Source organism: Astatotilapia calliptera, chromosome 2 (genome assembly GCF_964374335.1).
Source record: "Astatotilapia calliptera chromosome 2, fAstCal68.1, whole genome shotgun sequence".
Lineage (NCBI taxonomy): Eukaryota > Metazoa > Chordata > Actinopteri > Cichliformes > Cichlidae > Astatotilapia > Astatotilapia calliptera.
In genome coordinates, this window is record NC_137423.1 from 14,037,537 (window position 1) to 14,055,251 (window position 17,715).

The window sequence follows — 17,715 nt, forward strand, 5'->3', positions numbered from 1 at the left end:
TAGCATCACAGTTTGATTCTTGGGCTGGATTAGAGCAGCTTCACATGAGTCACAGTTCAAAATAATCCTTCTTTTTCTCGCACTGGACCTCAGTTCATCCTCTGTCTGAAACAAGCTGTTTAAGCCCTTGAAGCTGGCTTTGTTCTGATTGGCTGACCATTATAAACAGACAGTCTAACAGCTTCCTCTCTGTGATGTAATCCTAATCTAAAGAGTGTTTAGAGCACTCAGGCTTCCCTGGCAGTATGGGGAGGTGATGGGGGAGAGGGAGGGCTTTGCTGCTCAGGGCCCAGATGATAAGTGAAAGAAAATGGATGAATGGATCTATTGGTCTTTATTTTCTTTATTTTCTTGTACTTTTGTCTTGTTTGCCTGACTTTTAGGATTTCTAGGGCCTCCTCCACCTTCTGATAAATATATGAGTTGACTCTGCCCTCCATGGAGACACTCGTGATCAGCATCTTTTGATGCTTCGTGGCCGAGTTGTTGGGGGGTTGTTGGGACCAGAATGAAGACTCTACTGAGCTTGAAGCTGAGCTTGCTGCTTCCAACAGTGCGAGAAAAGCTGCTGTAGAAAACCCCGATGATCCGAGCTGCCTTTAACCTGATTCCGGATGATCCAAGAATTTTCCAGAGGCTTTAATGTTTAGCAGCGTTTGTCTTTCAGGGCTGTGCTCAGTAATGTGGGTGGAGATCTGAAACCAAGCTTCGAGGCGGGCTGCTCTGTTAGTGTTCCGCACATTTCCTCTTAGACTTTATGTCTTTTTTAGTAGTTGTTGGGAAACATTACCATGCACTGAAAGTTAGTTAATGGCACAGAATTGCAGCGGTGACACAAAGGGAGGAAAAAAATAGTAAATCTGCAGAGTAAAAAGTGAAATCGCGGACTTCCTGCCAAGTTTGTAAAATGTGTTTCTGTTACTTCACTGAACGTTACTGATCTTTCACAGGCTGCGAACTTGAGGAATGTGTGAGCTGAAAACGCTCCAAAATCCCTCCTTTGACATTTGCCGGTAATGCGCCATTACGCCCAGAGGTCATTTGTGTCACCAAATCATGTGGGTGAGATCAGAGATGTTAATGAAGAGGGAGACGCACCGTGGCAGCTTCCAGTGAAACGAGTCGTGAATGACAGGACTCGTCAAAAGCAAGCTAGTCTGGACTTGATGTCTTGGCTCTCTGATTATTTTCTTTGAGCCCACACACACCAGCGCACATTAGCGCAGATGTGAATCAACCCGTCAGGAGCTGCTGTCACGCTCTCACATTCTTCATGGTTTTTCTGCTTTTTGCTGTGAATAAAATTCATAATTGTAAAGATTTCATTTTTCACAAAGAAGCTTGGTTTATTTTATTAAAGTCATCAGTTTAAGCTTTTAAATCACGGGTGTCAAACATTTGTCCCGGGGACCAGTGCCGGCCCCTGAGAGGTGCAGCTTTGGTCCCGTGGAGGGTCAGTGTGGATGGAGGGTTGAACTGAAAATGAGCTCTTCATTTAGGGTTGAGTCCAAAGAGGGCAAAACTATGACCCACTGGGAGACTAACTGGAATTATAAGAAACCCACAGTGAGGCTGAGAAACACTAAAAAGGTTATCAGGGAAGTGTAAGCAGCTGGGCAGAATGAGACACCGAACACGACACGGGGGAAACAAAAACAGACGCAAAGCACAAGGAACAGCTTTCAAAATAAAACAGGAAGTGAGGTCCGAGATAAAGGATGTGGTGTAGGAGCAGAGTGGGTGTGAGGAGCGTTAAAAATGTGTCCAAACTCCTGGAGTCGGTTGGTCACACAGGGACTAAATACATACAGACTTTGTGGGGCCGCTTGTGGCTCATGGTGCACACTGAATCGTGGGAAGTCGAGCTCACAAAGCAACCTTCTGATTAGCAGGCCGCCTGCTCTGAGCCACCAGATACAACAGATCAACAGTGAGGAGAGTGAGGGCTCCATCCAGGTGATGTGACCCAGTTACCTGCACCACTTAATTAAAATTGAAAGAGATGTAAAAAGGTTGAGTCCAGTTTACTTTATCTGCCTTTTGGCAGCGCCATTAAAAAGGCCTATCATCCCCAGTTTCTGATTGGTCGAAGGGCTTCATCAAAACAGTAATTATGAAAGAATTCATGTGCCGGTTTCGGTCTTGTACCCACTTGTGAGCGTTTCCCTGTAATGTGTTTGTAACTGCACAGTGTGCGTGCCTCCGCAAACCCTCAGAAATATGAGCAGTGTTTGATCTAATGTACGAGGTGTTCACTTCTCCACTATCAGCTACGATCAGCGCTCTTAAGCAAGGCATTCAGCTTATTGCTTTAACACATTGGCTGCAGAGCTGCTGAGTGGTGATAAAAGCTGTGCAGTGGACTTACTGTCCAGGTGAGAATGCACAGAGGCGTGTCACATGATACCATACACAGAAGGAGGGAAGTTTGTACTGCAGGGAAAGAGGAAGGAAGCGAGGGCACTCTGATTTACTGAGCTCAACTCTTCTCTCCTGTCCCGTGTCTCCTGCTTCTCGAGGCGAGGATGGAATTTTGAGCAAATTTAGCACCAGTGTCGGAGCACGTGATCAAACCAGCCGTTTCCCTTCATGCAGGCCTCGTGACCCTCGTGGCCCCGCTGGATTTTGAGGTTTCCCGGGAGTACTACCTGTCTGTGGAGGGGAGCCGTGGGAAGTCGCCACTCAGTGACATCGCCACGGTCATCATTAACGTGACAGACGTGAACGACAACCCGCCGGTGTTTGGGCGCAGTGACTACAGTGCCGAGGTGTTGGAGGATCTATCACCTGGGCGCCTAGTGATGAAGGTGAGAGGTGTGACTCACACGAGGTCGGTCGTTGTTCTGTATGGAGTCCGCATGCTGGGTTTATGTAGCACATGCTCAAGCTTTTAATTAACAATGTTCCCCAGGTCGTACACAGAGACGCACTGACAGCTTCACAGCTGAGGGGCAATCTGCATGTATTTAGTGCTCATGCAAGCTGATGATCTCATAACACGTGCTAATGTAAAGAAAACAAGTGATGAAAAACATCATTCACACACATTAATAACAGCACGGGAGGAGCACGCACACACATGCAGTTGTTCAGCAGCACGTCAGCGTCATCCTTTCAGGCCAGCAGCAGAGATAACACAGCTCACTGCCTCCCGACGGTCACAGCTGGGCTGCGTGATTCTCTCCTCCTCGTTTTTCTTGTCATTTGTTCCCACGTCGTCAGGCTCACCTTTAAATAACGAGACAGAGGTTCTGGTAGCGGAATGAAAGGATTCGTTAGTTGCAGTCACAGAGGAGGAGAAGTCGGGCGGGACAACTTCAAAACACGGCATTATTCATTTTCAGTCTTTTTTTAATCTATTATCAAGTTTTGACTTTTAATAATAATGTTACAGTCGAACCAACCCAGATTAACTGGATGACTCATTGAAGTTATTATGTTAGAGAGAACAAAAGTATGATAATGATACTGAAGCTGAAGAGGCAAAAATCCAAGTCCAATCTAATCCTCATTTAAATGAAGGTGAGAACGAGTGCGCTGTTGTGAGGAAGATGCACGCTGTGCGGACGCAGCTGCTGAAAGCTTGAGAGGCTGGATGTGAAGAGTCCTCCAGCCAAGGAGCCACATTCAGACCTTCGCACAGAGCTCAGCTCTCCGTGACCTTTGACCCACTCGCAACTCAATTTGTCGGTGTGTCGTGGGGATGTTTTGTGTGACCCCTGACCTCCAAAGAGGTAGGCGCAGTTATTCCTCTCCCGATTTTCATCCTTGCTTTTTCTCCATGTCCAGGTAACTGCCACAGATGAGGATGGCCCAGTCAATAACCTGCTGCGCTACTCGATTGTGAGCGGCGACCTTCTGCAACAGTTCTCCGTCGACGCTCGCAGCGGTGACATCACTGTCCGCACTGCGCTGGACAGAGAGGAGGTGAGCGTGCTCAGGAGCAATGTGAGCTGCGTCGCACTAAAGAAGCAGCAGGTCACGTGAAAACTCTCTCCTCATCTGCAGATCCCTCACTACTCCCTAACGGTGCAGGCAGCAGACGAAGGCAGCCCACCTCTGTCCTCGGCCGTCCTCGTCGCCGTCACCGTCAACGACGTCAACGACAACCCGCCCGTCTTCTCTCAGGTCAACCACAGTCTGCTGCTGCAGGTACAACGACCCGAGCGTCACCCACCCAGGCTGGAAGCCTTTATTCATTTAAAATATTAATGTTATTATTATGCTGACAGATATTCCCCAGATTCCAACTCGTGTTCCTGCTGCTGTTCGAGTTGACCTAGAAAACAAGCTTTAAAATGAGCTGCAATGAGCCCAATACACCACATTTGAGGGGTAATGAGAGAGTCTCACCATGTTCTGTAAATATTCAGACTTTATATTCTCAGGTCAAAGGTTTGCTTCTTAAGTAGTGATTTTAATCTCGGAGAAGTTCTCCGCTGTTTTATCCCTTATGTGTAACTTTCTAAGAAAAACATCCCCATTTTTTTGTACATTTGTTGTTTTTTGATCCAAGCTCAGTGGTCCATATATTCCCCCGCCTCATGCCCAGGTTTATAATCACTCTGTCACCCTGCAGATATGTAATGTGGCTCTGCAGCTTTAAAAAGACACAATCATGACTGCACCACACGCCTGCGTCAGGAAAAAGAGAGTTATGTCGAGGGAAAGAAATACGTGTGTGTACCCAGAACCGGCCAGAATGAATCACCTGTCATTAATAAGCTCGGCTGTCCTCAGGGAGGGCGCCACAGTTACAGTCCTGTGTGACTTTTGACACCTGTGGATAAACACAGACAGAGACAAGCGGTTAAGGCGTCCCCGTAAAGCAGCTGCTCGGCCTAACAAGGTGATAATGGAGACAGATGACCTGATGGCTGCAGGTAATTAAAGAGAGCTCACTACAGGTGACCGTTTATCCACCTGTCAGTACTCTCTGTGACAGGTGGATATATGCTGCTCCGTCATCAGAGCGGTTTCTGAGCTTTCAGGGATCAAAGCGGCAGAAAGACGTCAGCGTTTCGCTCTCACCTGAAACTCCTAATTACGTTGCAAAGTCAAAGCTTTCGCTCCAGTGTGTATTTTTGGATGCTTCATTGGGATGTGGATGCCCACATGCCTGCGTGCGTGGACATGAATTCACGCTGCTGGCAGTCCCATCGCAGCGCCTCACTGACAGTTACTTTTTCCCCCGCCAGCTCGCAAACTTCCATCAAGTCACTGATCCAGGACCGAAACACTGCCAAACCCAGTGTGAGGACAAATCCGGACTCTGGGTTATCGTCCCATCTGCCGACAGCTCCGCAGCCAGCTCTGCCTGATGAAGAAACTCAGAAAGAATGCAGCTTTAAGATAATTGCACGTTCCACCTGCACATTGGTCTTGCTATCATGAAGCTGAGCTTCGTCTCTCCTGCGTCCTGTGAGGCGTGCTGTAGTTGGAAGTTTAAAGGTCCTCTCTCGGAGGTGTTGCACATTTTAGTCCATTAACTCTGATGCATCCTCTCCCAAAGCACGCCGCATGTTTTTAGATTGATAACCTATTTTTCCAGGAAGCTCTGGTTTCTATTAATTCCCTACAATATGAAAATCAGCATGCAAAGCCTCTTAAATTAGTTGAGATAGTAGGTAATCCATCACAGCAAACAGCTGAAGGTCTTCATTATTTTCTGGCACAGTCAGTGGAAACAGGAGGGAGTCACTCTACAAACAGCTTCCATGAAACGACGCCGAAGTGTCTCTGAGCTGTACAGACATGCCAGCTGTTCTTTAAATGACCAGTAAACACGGATGGAGTGCTAAACAGGAAGAGTGTGATCAGTGTGGCTCTGTCCAGCACACATAAGATATTTGACATCCATCCATCCACCCACCACTCTATCAATCCACCAATTCATTCAATCATTCATTTATCCATCCATCCATTCACCCACCAGCAGAGATGGGCAGTAACACGTTACTTGTAACGTGTAATCTGATTACTTTTTTCAGGTAACGAGTAAAGTAAGGGATTACTATTGCAAAAACGGTAATTAGATTACCGTTACTTTCCCATAGGAACGCTGCGTTACTGCGTTACTAAAACCGTGATTTCTTTTTTGCGAGAACATCTCATGACAGTGACGTAAGCGAGTGCGACGTTCGTGACAACAGCTGTGTGCAGATCAACAATGGATCATATATCGAATCAGAACCAGAATCAGAAAGGGTTTTATTGCCAAATGTTGAGCGGGTTTACAACATTAGGAAATTGCTTCAGTGCAAACATACTGTTATAAATACTGTTATAAATTAAGCTTAAATAGACATGAAAATAAAAATGAGAATAAGAATTAAAAGTGCTAAGTAGATAGAAGGATAGAAAGATATATACATGATATATACATGTATGAATGCGGGAGAGAGTATGAGCGTGCAGCGTTTAAAGTGTGGAAGCACTGACCTTACTTTGAGTTTGATTCCATAAAAAGTGACAAAAACATTAGCGTCCGTTGTGCGTGGGAAGAAAATTTCTTTTTACAGCGAAAAAACCCCCTAAACTTCCAAGCAAATACCGAGTGCGCAACGACGTAATGGGAAACTCACAGAGAAACTCGCGGATTCTTCCACTGACCGCTGCCGCACACCTGCACCAGAGCACACCTCCGCCTACCCTACTACTGCTTTACAGGTGAAAATAGAGCAACAGGACCGCTAGTCTTTGACTTTATTTATTTTCTGCTGTGTTTTACTTGCATCTATGTGAAAGAGTGAGTGTAAACACACACAAAAAAATATTTTAGAATTTTTGGAATGTGCAGAAAATAGGTTTAAATATTAAACAAATTTCTTCTAGTCAGAGAATGTTGCAGATAATTTAATTTTTGCTTGATGCATAAAGTTAAAACTAATAAAACAAGTTTTAAAAAGAGACTTTTCCATTTGATTACATTTTGTATGATGAATTATGCAGAAAAAGTAGAATTGGGCTGAAAGATCTATCGCTTTATCACCTATTCAGGTTGCAAATCGTGTTTTTAAAAAGTAACTAAGTAATTAATTACTTTTGAAAATAAGTAATCAGTAAAGTAACGGGATTACTTTTTGGGGGGAGTAATCTGTAATTAGTTACTGATTACTTTTTTCAAGTAACTTGACCAACACTGCCCACCAGTCACTGAGCCTAAACAGGCCAGTGTGAGTGAAATGGATGTGAGCCGAGTGTGTTTGAGTATAATCAATGCTTCACATGTTCCTGCAGACAGAACATTTCTAACTGTCAGATTAAATCCTGCAGAATGAGCTGGATGACGTTGCAGTGTATCTCCCATCACATGCTTGATGTCATGAAATAGGCAGAGCAACTATACAGGCAGTGTTGCATGTGAATGATTTAACATGAGGTAGAACATACTAAATCTCTGGTTAATGGGAGCTCTGAGGTCGATGTTGGAGCTCTGTGGTGCTGGGATAACGAGAACATCCTTAGAAGCACAAAACTGAATAAAAATGTGTCCCGCAGGAGGGCGAGGCGGTTGGCAGCAGCATCCTCCAGCTGGTGGTGACGGACAAAGACACCCCAAGGAACGGCCCGCCTTTCTCCTTCCACATTGTCAGCGGGAACGAGGACCGCCGTTTCCATGTGGACCAGGGCGGCCTGCTGTCGCTCTCTGCTCCGCTCAGGAAGAAGGTGAAAGCTCACCATCAGCTCAAGATACAGGTGAGAAGCTCTTGTCTTTCTCTCACAAACTCTCACTGCAGGAAAGACATCTTAGAAAGTTTGTCTCAGCTTTGGAAGTGCTGAGCGTCGCTCCCGGCCTCAGCCACTGTGCTGTCCAGAGAGGTGAAGAAAAGTTAGAACAAAGTCGTCTTTATGGTTTTCTGTGGTTCTGAACTGTCAAGACTGACCCTGCACACCCAGTAATGATGACTGAGTTTGAATACAGGAATTATTTAAGCTGGAAAAATGAAAGTCAGAAGAATGACCCTGCTTCAACTCTTCACTATAATCCATTTACAGAAGGGGTTATTCTGAGGGTTCAGGCTGTTTCAGGTTGCAGCTGATGGTGCATATTCGTGTCCTGCACTGTATGGATTTTGTTGGCTGGAACAAATATATTTTGGGATGCTGAGAGATGATACTTTAGTCCAAAATGCTCCATTTTTCATTTTGTTCTCTGCTGTCAGAGGGAGAAAAAAATAAATCACAGTGGTTGGACAGTGTTTGGTTGATCACAACAAAGAAACAAAAGGATTAATATGAAATGTGAAATACAAATGTTTTTGCTTTGATTGCAAGTGAGAAAAAGGTTTATTAGAAAGCATTAGAGAGGAGGGAGACACACACCTGCACACCTGTAAATGCATAAGGAGAAACAGACATGTTACCTGTCCCAGCTTTTACATTTCAATGATATTTCATAAGAACAAATCAAATCATTTAATTTTTTGTGCTCCACCTTTGCCCAGGTGACAGACAGCGGCCACCCTCCCCTGTCCTCCATTTGCGTGGTCAACATCAATGTCACCGAGGAGAGCAAGTATCCTCCGTCTGTGGTGCCGCTTGAGGTCTCCATCACCACCTCCGGAGGGCTGTTTGCAAACCGGGTTGTCGGCAGGCTCCACGCCTCAGACCAGGATGTGCAGGACGTCCTGACCTACAGCCTGGTCTCGCAGAGTCCCGACGGCAGGAGCTTCTCCGTAGACCAGGCTGACGGCAAAATCTGGGCAGACGAACACCTGGAGGAGGGCTCGTACGCGCTCAATATCAGCGTGAGCGACGGGAAGTTCACCGTCTGGACCGGGGTCAAAGTTCACGTGTGGGTGGCCACTCAGCAAGCGTTGGACTCTGGACTGACTCTGCAGCTGGTCGGGATGTCGCCGGAGGAGTTCCTGGGCGATCACTGGAGAGGCCTCCAGCGCAGCCTGGGACAAGAGCTGGATCTCCCCCGGCAGGAGCTCCACCTGGCCAGCCTACAGCAGCGGCCTGACCCCCGGGCCCTGGAGGCCCTGCTCATCTGGAGGCCTCAGGGCGGCCCCGTTCGGCCCCTGCCCACCAGCAGGCTCGCAGGTGAAAGTGCTGCATGATCACACGTGGTCAGTGAGGTCAGTGTTCAGTATGTGTGCCATCTGACATGTTGGACTCTTTGGTACAGGAATTATATCGGACATCGAGGACTCTCTAGGCCTCAGCATCCTCAGAGTGAGTCACAACGGCTGTCTGGGCAGCGGATGCCCACCGCGAGGCTGCAGGAACTCCGTGCGGCTGTTGGGAGAGAGGCTGGGCCATTTCACCACCGCCAGAGCTACTTACATCACCCCGCAGCACACCTGGGAGAGCGCCTGCCCCTGCAACCGTACGTCCACCTGTCTGTCTGTACTCAGAGCATATGTACGTATGAGTGAGCTGACAGGGTGCAGCAGCTGTTTCTGACATCTTCTGAAGAGCAGCATGTTTGAATCGTAAAGTTCGGGCCTGCAGGTTTGCAGGATAAGTGTGCTGCAGTAGAGTCATGTGACTGAACACCCACAGAGGGCACAGCGTCCTCCTGGGTTATTCAGCTGTGGTGTAACTGAGCGAACCTGACATGAGGCCGGTTCAGCTCTTTATCGAGTCCTCTGTCACACGTGTAGGACTAGGCTTCTAAGCGAGCTTTCTGTTCGTGGAGGCTGGTGACTTTAAAGTGAACATCGTTGTAGGGTCTCTACCTGGAAAACGATATATACTGCATGCTTACATGCTGTGTTATGATGACGAGTACACTGACCTCCTAACCCCTGACGTCACTCCATATTCAAAGAGCTGCAGAGAAAATGATCTTTTCATGCTTCAGTGTGTGCAGCCGGAATTTCGTCCTTTTCTTCCTGAGATCTGAGGATGAGGAGGGTAAATATTCTCACCAGTGTCAGCCTGTTCTGGTGCATCATGTCGTTCAGGTTAACCTCCCTGCGGTTACACAAGCTGAACTGAGGGAGTAAATCCCCGGATTTCATGAATGGCTGTCAGTATTCCCTCAGCGGGCCACATTGGGATTTGTGCAGGCATTCCTGTATGGATTATAGCTGCAGGGGGTTTTCCTCTGGCTCTTCTTGTCACCAACATGTCTGACTCTACTTTTTAACCCTCTGCTCTTAAAACCAGTAAAGGCTGAGTTTTGTGCCAGATGTGCCACACTGCAGGTCCAAATGAAACTGCTGCCACGTGTTTCTTCTGCAGCTCAAAATTCACAAGTTCAGTTTAGAAAAAAGGTAAAAATCAGAGTTCCTGGGCTCTGATCGACTTTGGTGTTGTTAGTAAACCTCCCCACAGGCATCATCAAAGTTTAATCTTAGACCAACTAAAAAACAAAAGCAGAAGAGAAATTTGCTCATGGCTCTTATTTGCTCTGGGTTGCCAGACTGGACTCGTGGTTGCCGTCTGTGCCTGACTCTTTGCTCCGTTTTTTTCCTTTTCCAGTAACAACATCAAATAAATTTTCTCTCAGATCAGAGATCACACATTACAGGTTACCACCTCGTTTCATCTGAAGGTGTAAAAACATCAAAAGAGCCGCGCCTTTTAACACAGATTAGGATTATTAAAGATAAGTGGATGCCTAGCTGATTTGGTGAGAACTGCTCTGCAGGTATTTAGTGAGACAAACATAAGATTCCTGATCTCAGAAGCTCGCCGCGGTGGCACCCTCATGGTTGACGCGGTTAAAGTCCGAAAGACAGAATACGTAGAAGTCATCCAAAAATAAAAATCAGATGATTAGCACATTTACTCAGGAGAGGATAAACCAGGCAAACGCCTGGCCAGCTCATTCTTCTGTGTGTGACCTCTGCTTGTGTTTCCTCTGTTTGTGTCTCAGAGTCGGCGCTGAGGTTCGACAGTAGGTCCTACCTGAGGTACCTTCACCGTAAGGACGAGGACAACCAGGACTTCAAACTGTCACTGAGGTTCAAGACGATCGAGAAGCAGGGCGTCATTGTGTCCACCAACAGCAGCACCGGCTGGGGAGCTTTACAGGTATGGATGCATCTGCGGTGCTGTCATCAGAGAGCCGGACATCTTTGGTTTTACAACTGATGTAGTCTTCCTGAGAACACTGTTTCAGAAGTGTGCAATGAACTATGTCTGCCTGATCCTGTTGAACACTGTTGCAGTGTAGGGGTTTGTGTGAGAGGTTACCCAGAATGCACTTCGTTCCAGTTTATTCCGACTCTGAGAGAAGCTCACAGAAAGGCTTGAGTGGCTTCGTTAAATACACTAAAGTCATTGCTGCGGATTAGAGGGGTCACATGACCAGATCAAACCGGGACCTGCGTCATGCGCCTCCTCAGCCAGCGTAGAAGCTTCATGCAGGTCTGCGATTCAGAACCGCTTCTGAAATTCAATCAGGCATTTAGGACATGAGCACATGAAAGTACCTGTCACGCAGAGATACAAGAAAGGAATACCCGATATGCTCTCGATTTGTCGGGAGAACCAGCATGATGGTGAGGAGTTTTATTTCAAAGCAGTGACTAAAGAAAGCTGAACATCTCTACAACAAACTCCACTCTCACGCTGGCCTGCCTCGTCAGCTCACAGAGGTCCGGGACATCGCTGGAATTTCACACCGAAGAAGGCAACGTCGTCTAAAAACAGGCGGACTGACCCAGATTCACCACAGTGAGAAGAACACAGACCAGCAGCTCGGCGGGTATCAGATACTTCACACACACACACGGCGGCCGGCAAACAGGAGCAAATCAAATATCGGTATTTACGATGATGTGAGTGGGGATGAAGTGAAGCACCAGGTCATATCTGTGAATCATAGCTGGAAACTTTCAGGGTAGGTGTAGAAAAGAGGACTCGTATGCAGGACTCCTTTGGGAGAAGACAGTGGATGTATTTACAGTGCGGTAAAGGTGTAACAGTATATAAGTGAAAACACACGTAGTGACTCCTTCCAAACAGTAATCCCGAGTGGCGGTCCAGCTCCCGTGATCTCTCTCTCCGTTTCCCTCCTGGTGGCAAACACACAAACACACACGGAGTAACTAAACAATCCTCAGATCAACGTAAACTGCCACAAAAACCATCCGCGCTGCTCTACCGTGCTTCACACAATGATCCAGCGCTGACCGAAGCTCGATCGCCCTGTTAAGTAGGCAGCCCGGGAGATGGCGGATAATTGGCTACAGCTGGTCGGCTCCGATCAACAACAGGTGCGGCCAGTCTCTGCGCAGGAATGCCGTCACAGCTCGGAGGTAAACAATCCCGTTACGAGAGAGAGAGAGAGAGTGGGAGAGAGGGGAAGGGAGCGACATGCACACAATAACACATGGGCAGGCATCCAGGCGAGGGCTGTCGGACCATGACAGAAACATTTTGGGATGAAAAGCCTCACTCGACGGTCCCCACAGAGACCCGCCTTAAATCAACTCAGCGGCTCTGCTGCTAAATTAGTGTCAAACAACGTTATTAAACATTTGCCAGCTGAGATGCCCAGCTCAGGGGAAACTTCCTGTGAATGAAGGAATCAGAAATCCTTGTTCCGCCAAATGCTGCAGTTTTCTTTCTTTGTGTCTCAGGAGAGCAGCAATAGAGACACACACGTCTTCTTACCTGCTTGACTTTGTAAAAGAGGAAAATGCGAGCACGCTGCTTATCGTGCACGTCTGTGTAGGAACTGTATTTCATCTCGATGTGTGAGTGTGGAGCAGGAATCAGTTCACATCCAGATCACAACAACACTCACCTTGGGTAACTCTACAAATGCAAAAACTGAGCGAGAGGGGCTGCTATTGTGTGTGTGTGTGTGTGTGTGTGTGTGTGTGTGTGTGTGTGTGTGTGTGTGTGTGTGTGTGTGTGTGTGTGTGTGTGTGTGTGTGTGTGGATAATAGCAAACACTGAAATACATTTTTGCACGCAGGAATGAATTTTGTTCACTCAAATTTAGCTTTTCTTCGCTAAATTTCTCCTCAAAATGCAACACTTGCACCTGCAAACTTTTTTTTACGTGCGCTCAAATTTTTTTTACGTGCGCTCAGGATAGTGGCACAAAAATATCACCATAAACCTGCAGAGTTTCACAGGCTGTAAGTTTCTGAACTTAAAAAAAGAAAAATCTCCAACATTTATTGCCTCGTTTCGTGGAGCAGTACAGGAAGCTTTATTAAGCTGACTGAAAACAATGAGACCTGAACAGATAACTCATGACCCAAACCTGGTTTGATGATGTTTCCCCTCCTGGGCTTTCCTCCTCTATGAGCTCTCCGGCTCAATATTCACTCGCTCTGATTCTCAGGAAATTTCAAAAGCACCATTCAGCCTTTCCCAGCGTTCTCCCTCCTGGGCTTTGGATCTCGGTCCCTGCCCGCTTCATTATGAGCAGAAATGGCTTCAAAAGGAATTTCTGAGCAGCGAGAGCTCCCTCACCTGGGTTTGGTTCAGAGAAACTTCCTGAACATACGAGGCGCTATTCATACACCTGATTACCCGGGAGGACTGAGCGGACTGTATGAGTGTACTCTTCCACACCTCATCAGTATTCTCTGTCAGCTTTCACACCTGTGGGACAGGAAATGCGTGCTCACCTTCAGACCTGTTTGCTGCAATTAATTTCTTTGCTTCTGCATGCATGCGCTTGGAATCGGCTCCTTTCAAATGAAAATGTGTGAGCATGTGGATGAAAAGCTGCCAGGGTGAGAAGTGTAGAATAGGAAGAGGTGATTTGTCACTCCTGTGTGATGAGGAGTGTCAGTGAACACACTCCATACACAGTTGGTGTTTCTGCAGTGACACAAAATGCCTGAAATGTCAGTTTAGGCTTTTATCGCGGTGAGAGAGCAGCAGGGAATCCTGCTCACAGTCTCATTCAGCAGTCGTCCCTTTGTTTTATTAAATTCCACCAGTGTGGGTCTGCGGCGGGCGAGGCTCTGAGGTTTCTGTTGCTCACTTTGCTCCACAATCAGAGCGGAGGAGGCGATTTACAGAACTGAAGAAAAGGAGAGCTAAGCTGTCTGCGTTCCAACCTGCAGAATGAGCTGGTGGTGGCATTTGATCACTCTGGAGCCTCTTAGACGAGGTGTTTTCTGTCCAGCTGGGAGGAGCCTGGGCCGTGCTCAGGAAACTCTGGGGAGATTATATTTATTTAGGAACAACTGAGAATTGAGAAGGCTGTGATGTAGGGTTAGCAAGCCTACCCCATAAAACCCAAATTCCTACGGAAACATTGAAGAGGCTTGGTTTAGAAGGAGGACCTTCACACTGAAGACTAAGGACTTCATATGGTGAGGAAGCAACAGGACTGAAAATCCTTCTTTAAGGAAGATCAACATCAGTGCATGGGAGGAGGAAAGGCAGGCCACAGAAAACATCCGTGGGGTGTCCTGGTTTGTGTGTGTCTTTGTCCATTTCATCACAAAGACTCACACACACATGCGTGAGTAAGTAGGTGTAGGGACAGCTGCCCAGAGGAGCTGGATGGAGGTGCCGCCACCCAGTTGTCAGGCACAGAGGGAACTGTTATGAAGGGGGAAACTATTAACAGGGACCAGAACAGTTTCTCTGTCATGCTGTAAACGTGTTTATTTTAACAGTCGGTGGGAGCTCTTGCTTGGATGGTCTTCGTGTGTTTTAGTGTTTGAGCAAATGCTCACGAACACTGAATGGATGATTATTAATTTTCATATTTGGAAAACAGTCGCGTCTCCCTCAGGAGGAGTTTGCAGCTTTTTCTCAGTGCTGCTGAATTTTGATCAGGTGCAGGGCAGACAGTGATGAATATGTCCAATACTCTGAGGACGACATGAGTGAAAATGTAATTACATGTCTCCCAGGTTGAGTCACTATTTATCCCCAAAGAGAGTAAACAAAAGTTAATGCACTTTTATGCTAAATGTGAGAGCATTGCTCCTGATAAACATCGCGTTAGTGACATCAGCTTTTAGCCTCTCAGACTCTTGGCCCGTTTAGCCAGCCTGATTCTGAGCAGTCTGAACTGCTGCCTTTCATCCTCCCAAAATTCTCTCCCAGGTGCTGAAACATCACCTGCAATCTGCAGACTGTTAAAGACCAGCGTTCCTTAAAAACACTGGATTTATATCCAGGATGTGAGGATGCACACTCTCTGTCAAGTAGCTCAATTGGACAGGTATGCAGTTTCCTGGCTGTGCAGCTCTTCTCAAAGCCAAGAGTCAGTCCTGATGCAAGGAGCCTCTTTGAGTTTCATACATACCTCTGTTGTCCCCGTCCAAGTGAAGACACGCAGGATCACAAGTGTGAGCAAAGCTGAAATCCAGCCCCGATTCACTCACTTTAATTAACATAGCACCAAATCACAACAGCAGTCATCTCAAGGCACTTTGTATTGTAAGTTAAAGACCCCACAATACTACACAAAACCTCCACAATCAGACCACTCCCTTTCAGCAAGCACTTGGCAACTGTGGGAAGGAAGAACCATACAGGGAAAGGGGTGTGTCCAAGGGTTTTTCCTTTTTTTTTTAAATTGGAAACTTCTATTTTAATGTTTGAAGCGCGTCAGATTGCTGAGTTTTCCTTCTTTGGCCTGAGCTCGGCCTTCTCCCTCTCTGTCTCGGTTTGACACCAGCGCTGTAGTTTGCCTGCGTGCAGTCGCAACACACATCACACGCTGCGGGCACTCTCCAGTTTATCAGCAGCACTGACAGGATGTGATATATAGAGGCGTGAAGCACTGATGCTGCAGAGCTGAAGTCTCTGAGGAGCGGGATTCGACTTATGCTGCGCTGGTGCTGTAAAAGCCCGAGTGCATCATCTCCCTCACACGGCTGCCATAAATCACACCCAGAGTCACAGGAACGTACATGATACAGAATAAAGACGAGCAGCACAATTCAGCCCTCAGCTCCCTCCTTCAGCCCCGTGGGCTGTCATTAATCCATGAGAAGAGTCCTGCAGGTCCGGCCCCTCCGATATGAATCACTGCTGAAACTTTTTACTGCCACAAGAAAGCAGAGAGAACATGCGGCAGCGATAGAGAGCAGTGCAGCATCACCCAGAGGACGGCCTGAACGCTCTAGAGGGCTGCAAATAAAGACAGGAGCACGCCGAAACAGACACAGCAGCTATCAATAATGCCTCCGGTGACCAGCGAGGCCAAAACATCCATGCTCCTTGGAAGTTGGAGTAGCATGGTGTTACATGTAGAAAACATGACCTGGCTTTGGGAACGCTGAGCGTGCAGAAACTCTGAGAGGACGCAGAGTGCACAGCATGACACAGTGAAGGACCTTTGACCCAATATTTTTGGCATTCATTCAAAATCTGAAACATAAGTCACAGCACGAGCGCCTAAACGAAGGAAGATGAATTTAAAGCATTTTGAGACTTTTTTCTAACAAACTACAAAACACTAAGTGATGGAACCACTGAAACGAATCTGAAAGGAGCATTAAATGTCAGAGCTGCTTCCAAGCAGGATGTCGGTGGTTAAATAATGTTAAATAATGTTGTTTCTTCATTTAACAGTTCCCTTTCAGTCGATTCACTCGGTACAACACATAAGTATGGGATATCACGCCCTCGCGTGTCCTGGCTGAAGAAACCTTTATTCACGCCTTTACGGCAGATGACGTGTGATGACACGCGCAAGGCCCCGCCCGCACATATAGCCGCTGCCATCACCGTCATCCCTCAGTTCTTACGCTCTTCACCTCGCTGAGAACACCTCTGCTGAGTTGGGCTAGCTAGCTACTGCTAGTTAGCTCCGTTGTCTGCCAACTTGAACCTAGCTTAACTGCCCCTGTTGGTGTTAGCCTCCACCGCCCAGCTGGTGCGTAGGCTGCCCGCGGAGCGCTATTTTCAAGTTTTTCTTGTGCAGCGTTTCGCTTTGCGTTTTGGGAATGGACTCCAAACCGAAGCGAGCAAAGCAGAAATCTTCTGTTCGCCCCTGTCCTCAGGGATGTGGTTTCTCTTTGCACGACAGCGACCAGCACGATGCCTGCCCTGTCTGCCTGGGGATCGTCCACGCTAGGAGAGCGTTGACGGAGCCCGAAGCTTGTGCGTTTTGTCGCCAGCTCCGACGCTCGACCCTGGAAAGACGGGTGACGTTTGTGGAAAGAGTGCTGGGACGCTCGGCTGTCGCACGGCATGACCCTCTTCTTTCCGAGTCTGGAGCCCCGGCTTCGTCCGAGTCCGAAGACGAAAATTTTCAGGTCGATGTCCCCGCGATTAGCTGGGCTGACCACATGGAATACGTTGACGGGTTAGCCGATGACGGACCGGAACCATGCAGGAGCGCTGACGGGCTTCAGCCTGGGTTGAAGCCCGCCAGCGCTCCCCAGGAAGACGATGACGTGCTGGACATCGGCCTGGACATCCATGGTTTGTCGGAGGATGAGCAGGAGAGCTCATTGTCGACCCAATATGCCGCCGCTGCTGCGCCGGTCGGCCACGATGACACCTCTCTTTTCTCCCTGTTTCGCCGTGCCGCTGAGAAGCTGCAGGTGGACTGGCCCTCTCCTCCACCAGCTCGGAAGCCGTCGCGGTTTGCGGGTTTTTTCCTTCCACCGGAGCCCGCAACGGCCAAAAACTGCCTCCCCATGTTCCCAGACTTTCTCTGCGAGCTAACAGCGTCATGGGACAAACCTCTGTCTACCCGCGTCACTGTGCCCGGCTATGGACAGTACATGGAATTGGACGGCGCCGAGGGAGCTGGTTTAGCTAACCCACCCCCTATGGAGCCGTCTCTGGCTGCTTATCTGGCCCCGTCCCATAACC

At 47.7% G+C, this 17,715-nt stretch overlaps 1 protein-coding gene across 1 annotated transcript in view; it reads left to right on the forward strand.

Annotated features, from left to right (window-relative positions):
* The window catches only part of fat2 (FAT atypical cadherin 2), a 98,006-nt gene that overhangs the window by 61,987 nt on the left and 18,304 nt on the right, over window positions 1-17,715 (forward strand). Inside the window, exons 17-23 of the mRNA XM_026185187.2 lie at window positions 2,596-2,807; window positions 3,790-3,927; window positions 4,009-4,152; window positions 7,501-7,698; window positions 8,448-9,048; window positions 9,134-9,334; window positions 10,832-10,989. Coding sequence (XP_026040972.2) covers window positions 2,596-2,807; window positions 3,790-3,927; window positions 4,009-4,152; window positions 7,501-7,698; window positions 8,448-9,048; window positions 9,134-9,334; window positions 10,832-10,989 — 1,652 coding nt within the window. The remainder of the gene's footprint in view (window positions 1-2,595; window positions 2,808-3,789; window positions 3,928-4,008; window positions 4,153-7,500; window positions 7,699-8,447; window positions 9,049-9,133; window positions 9,335-10,831; window positions 10,990-17,715) is intronic.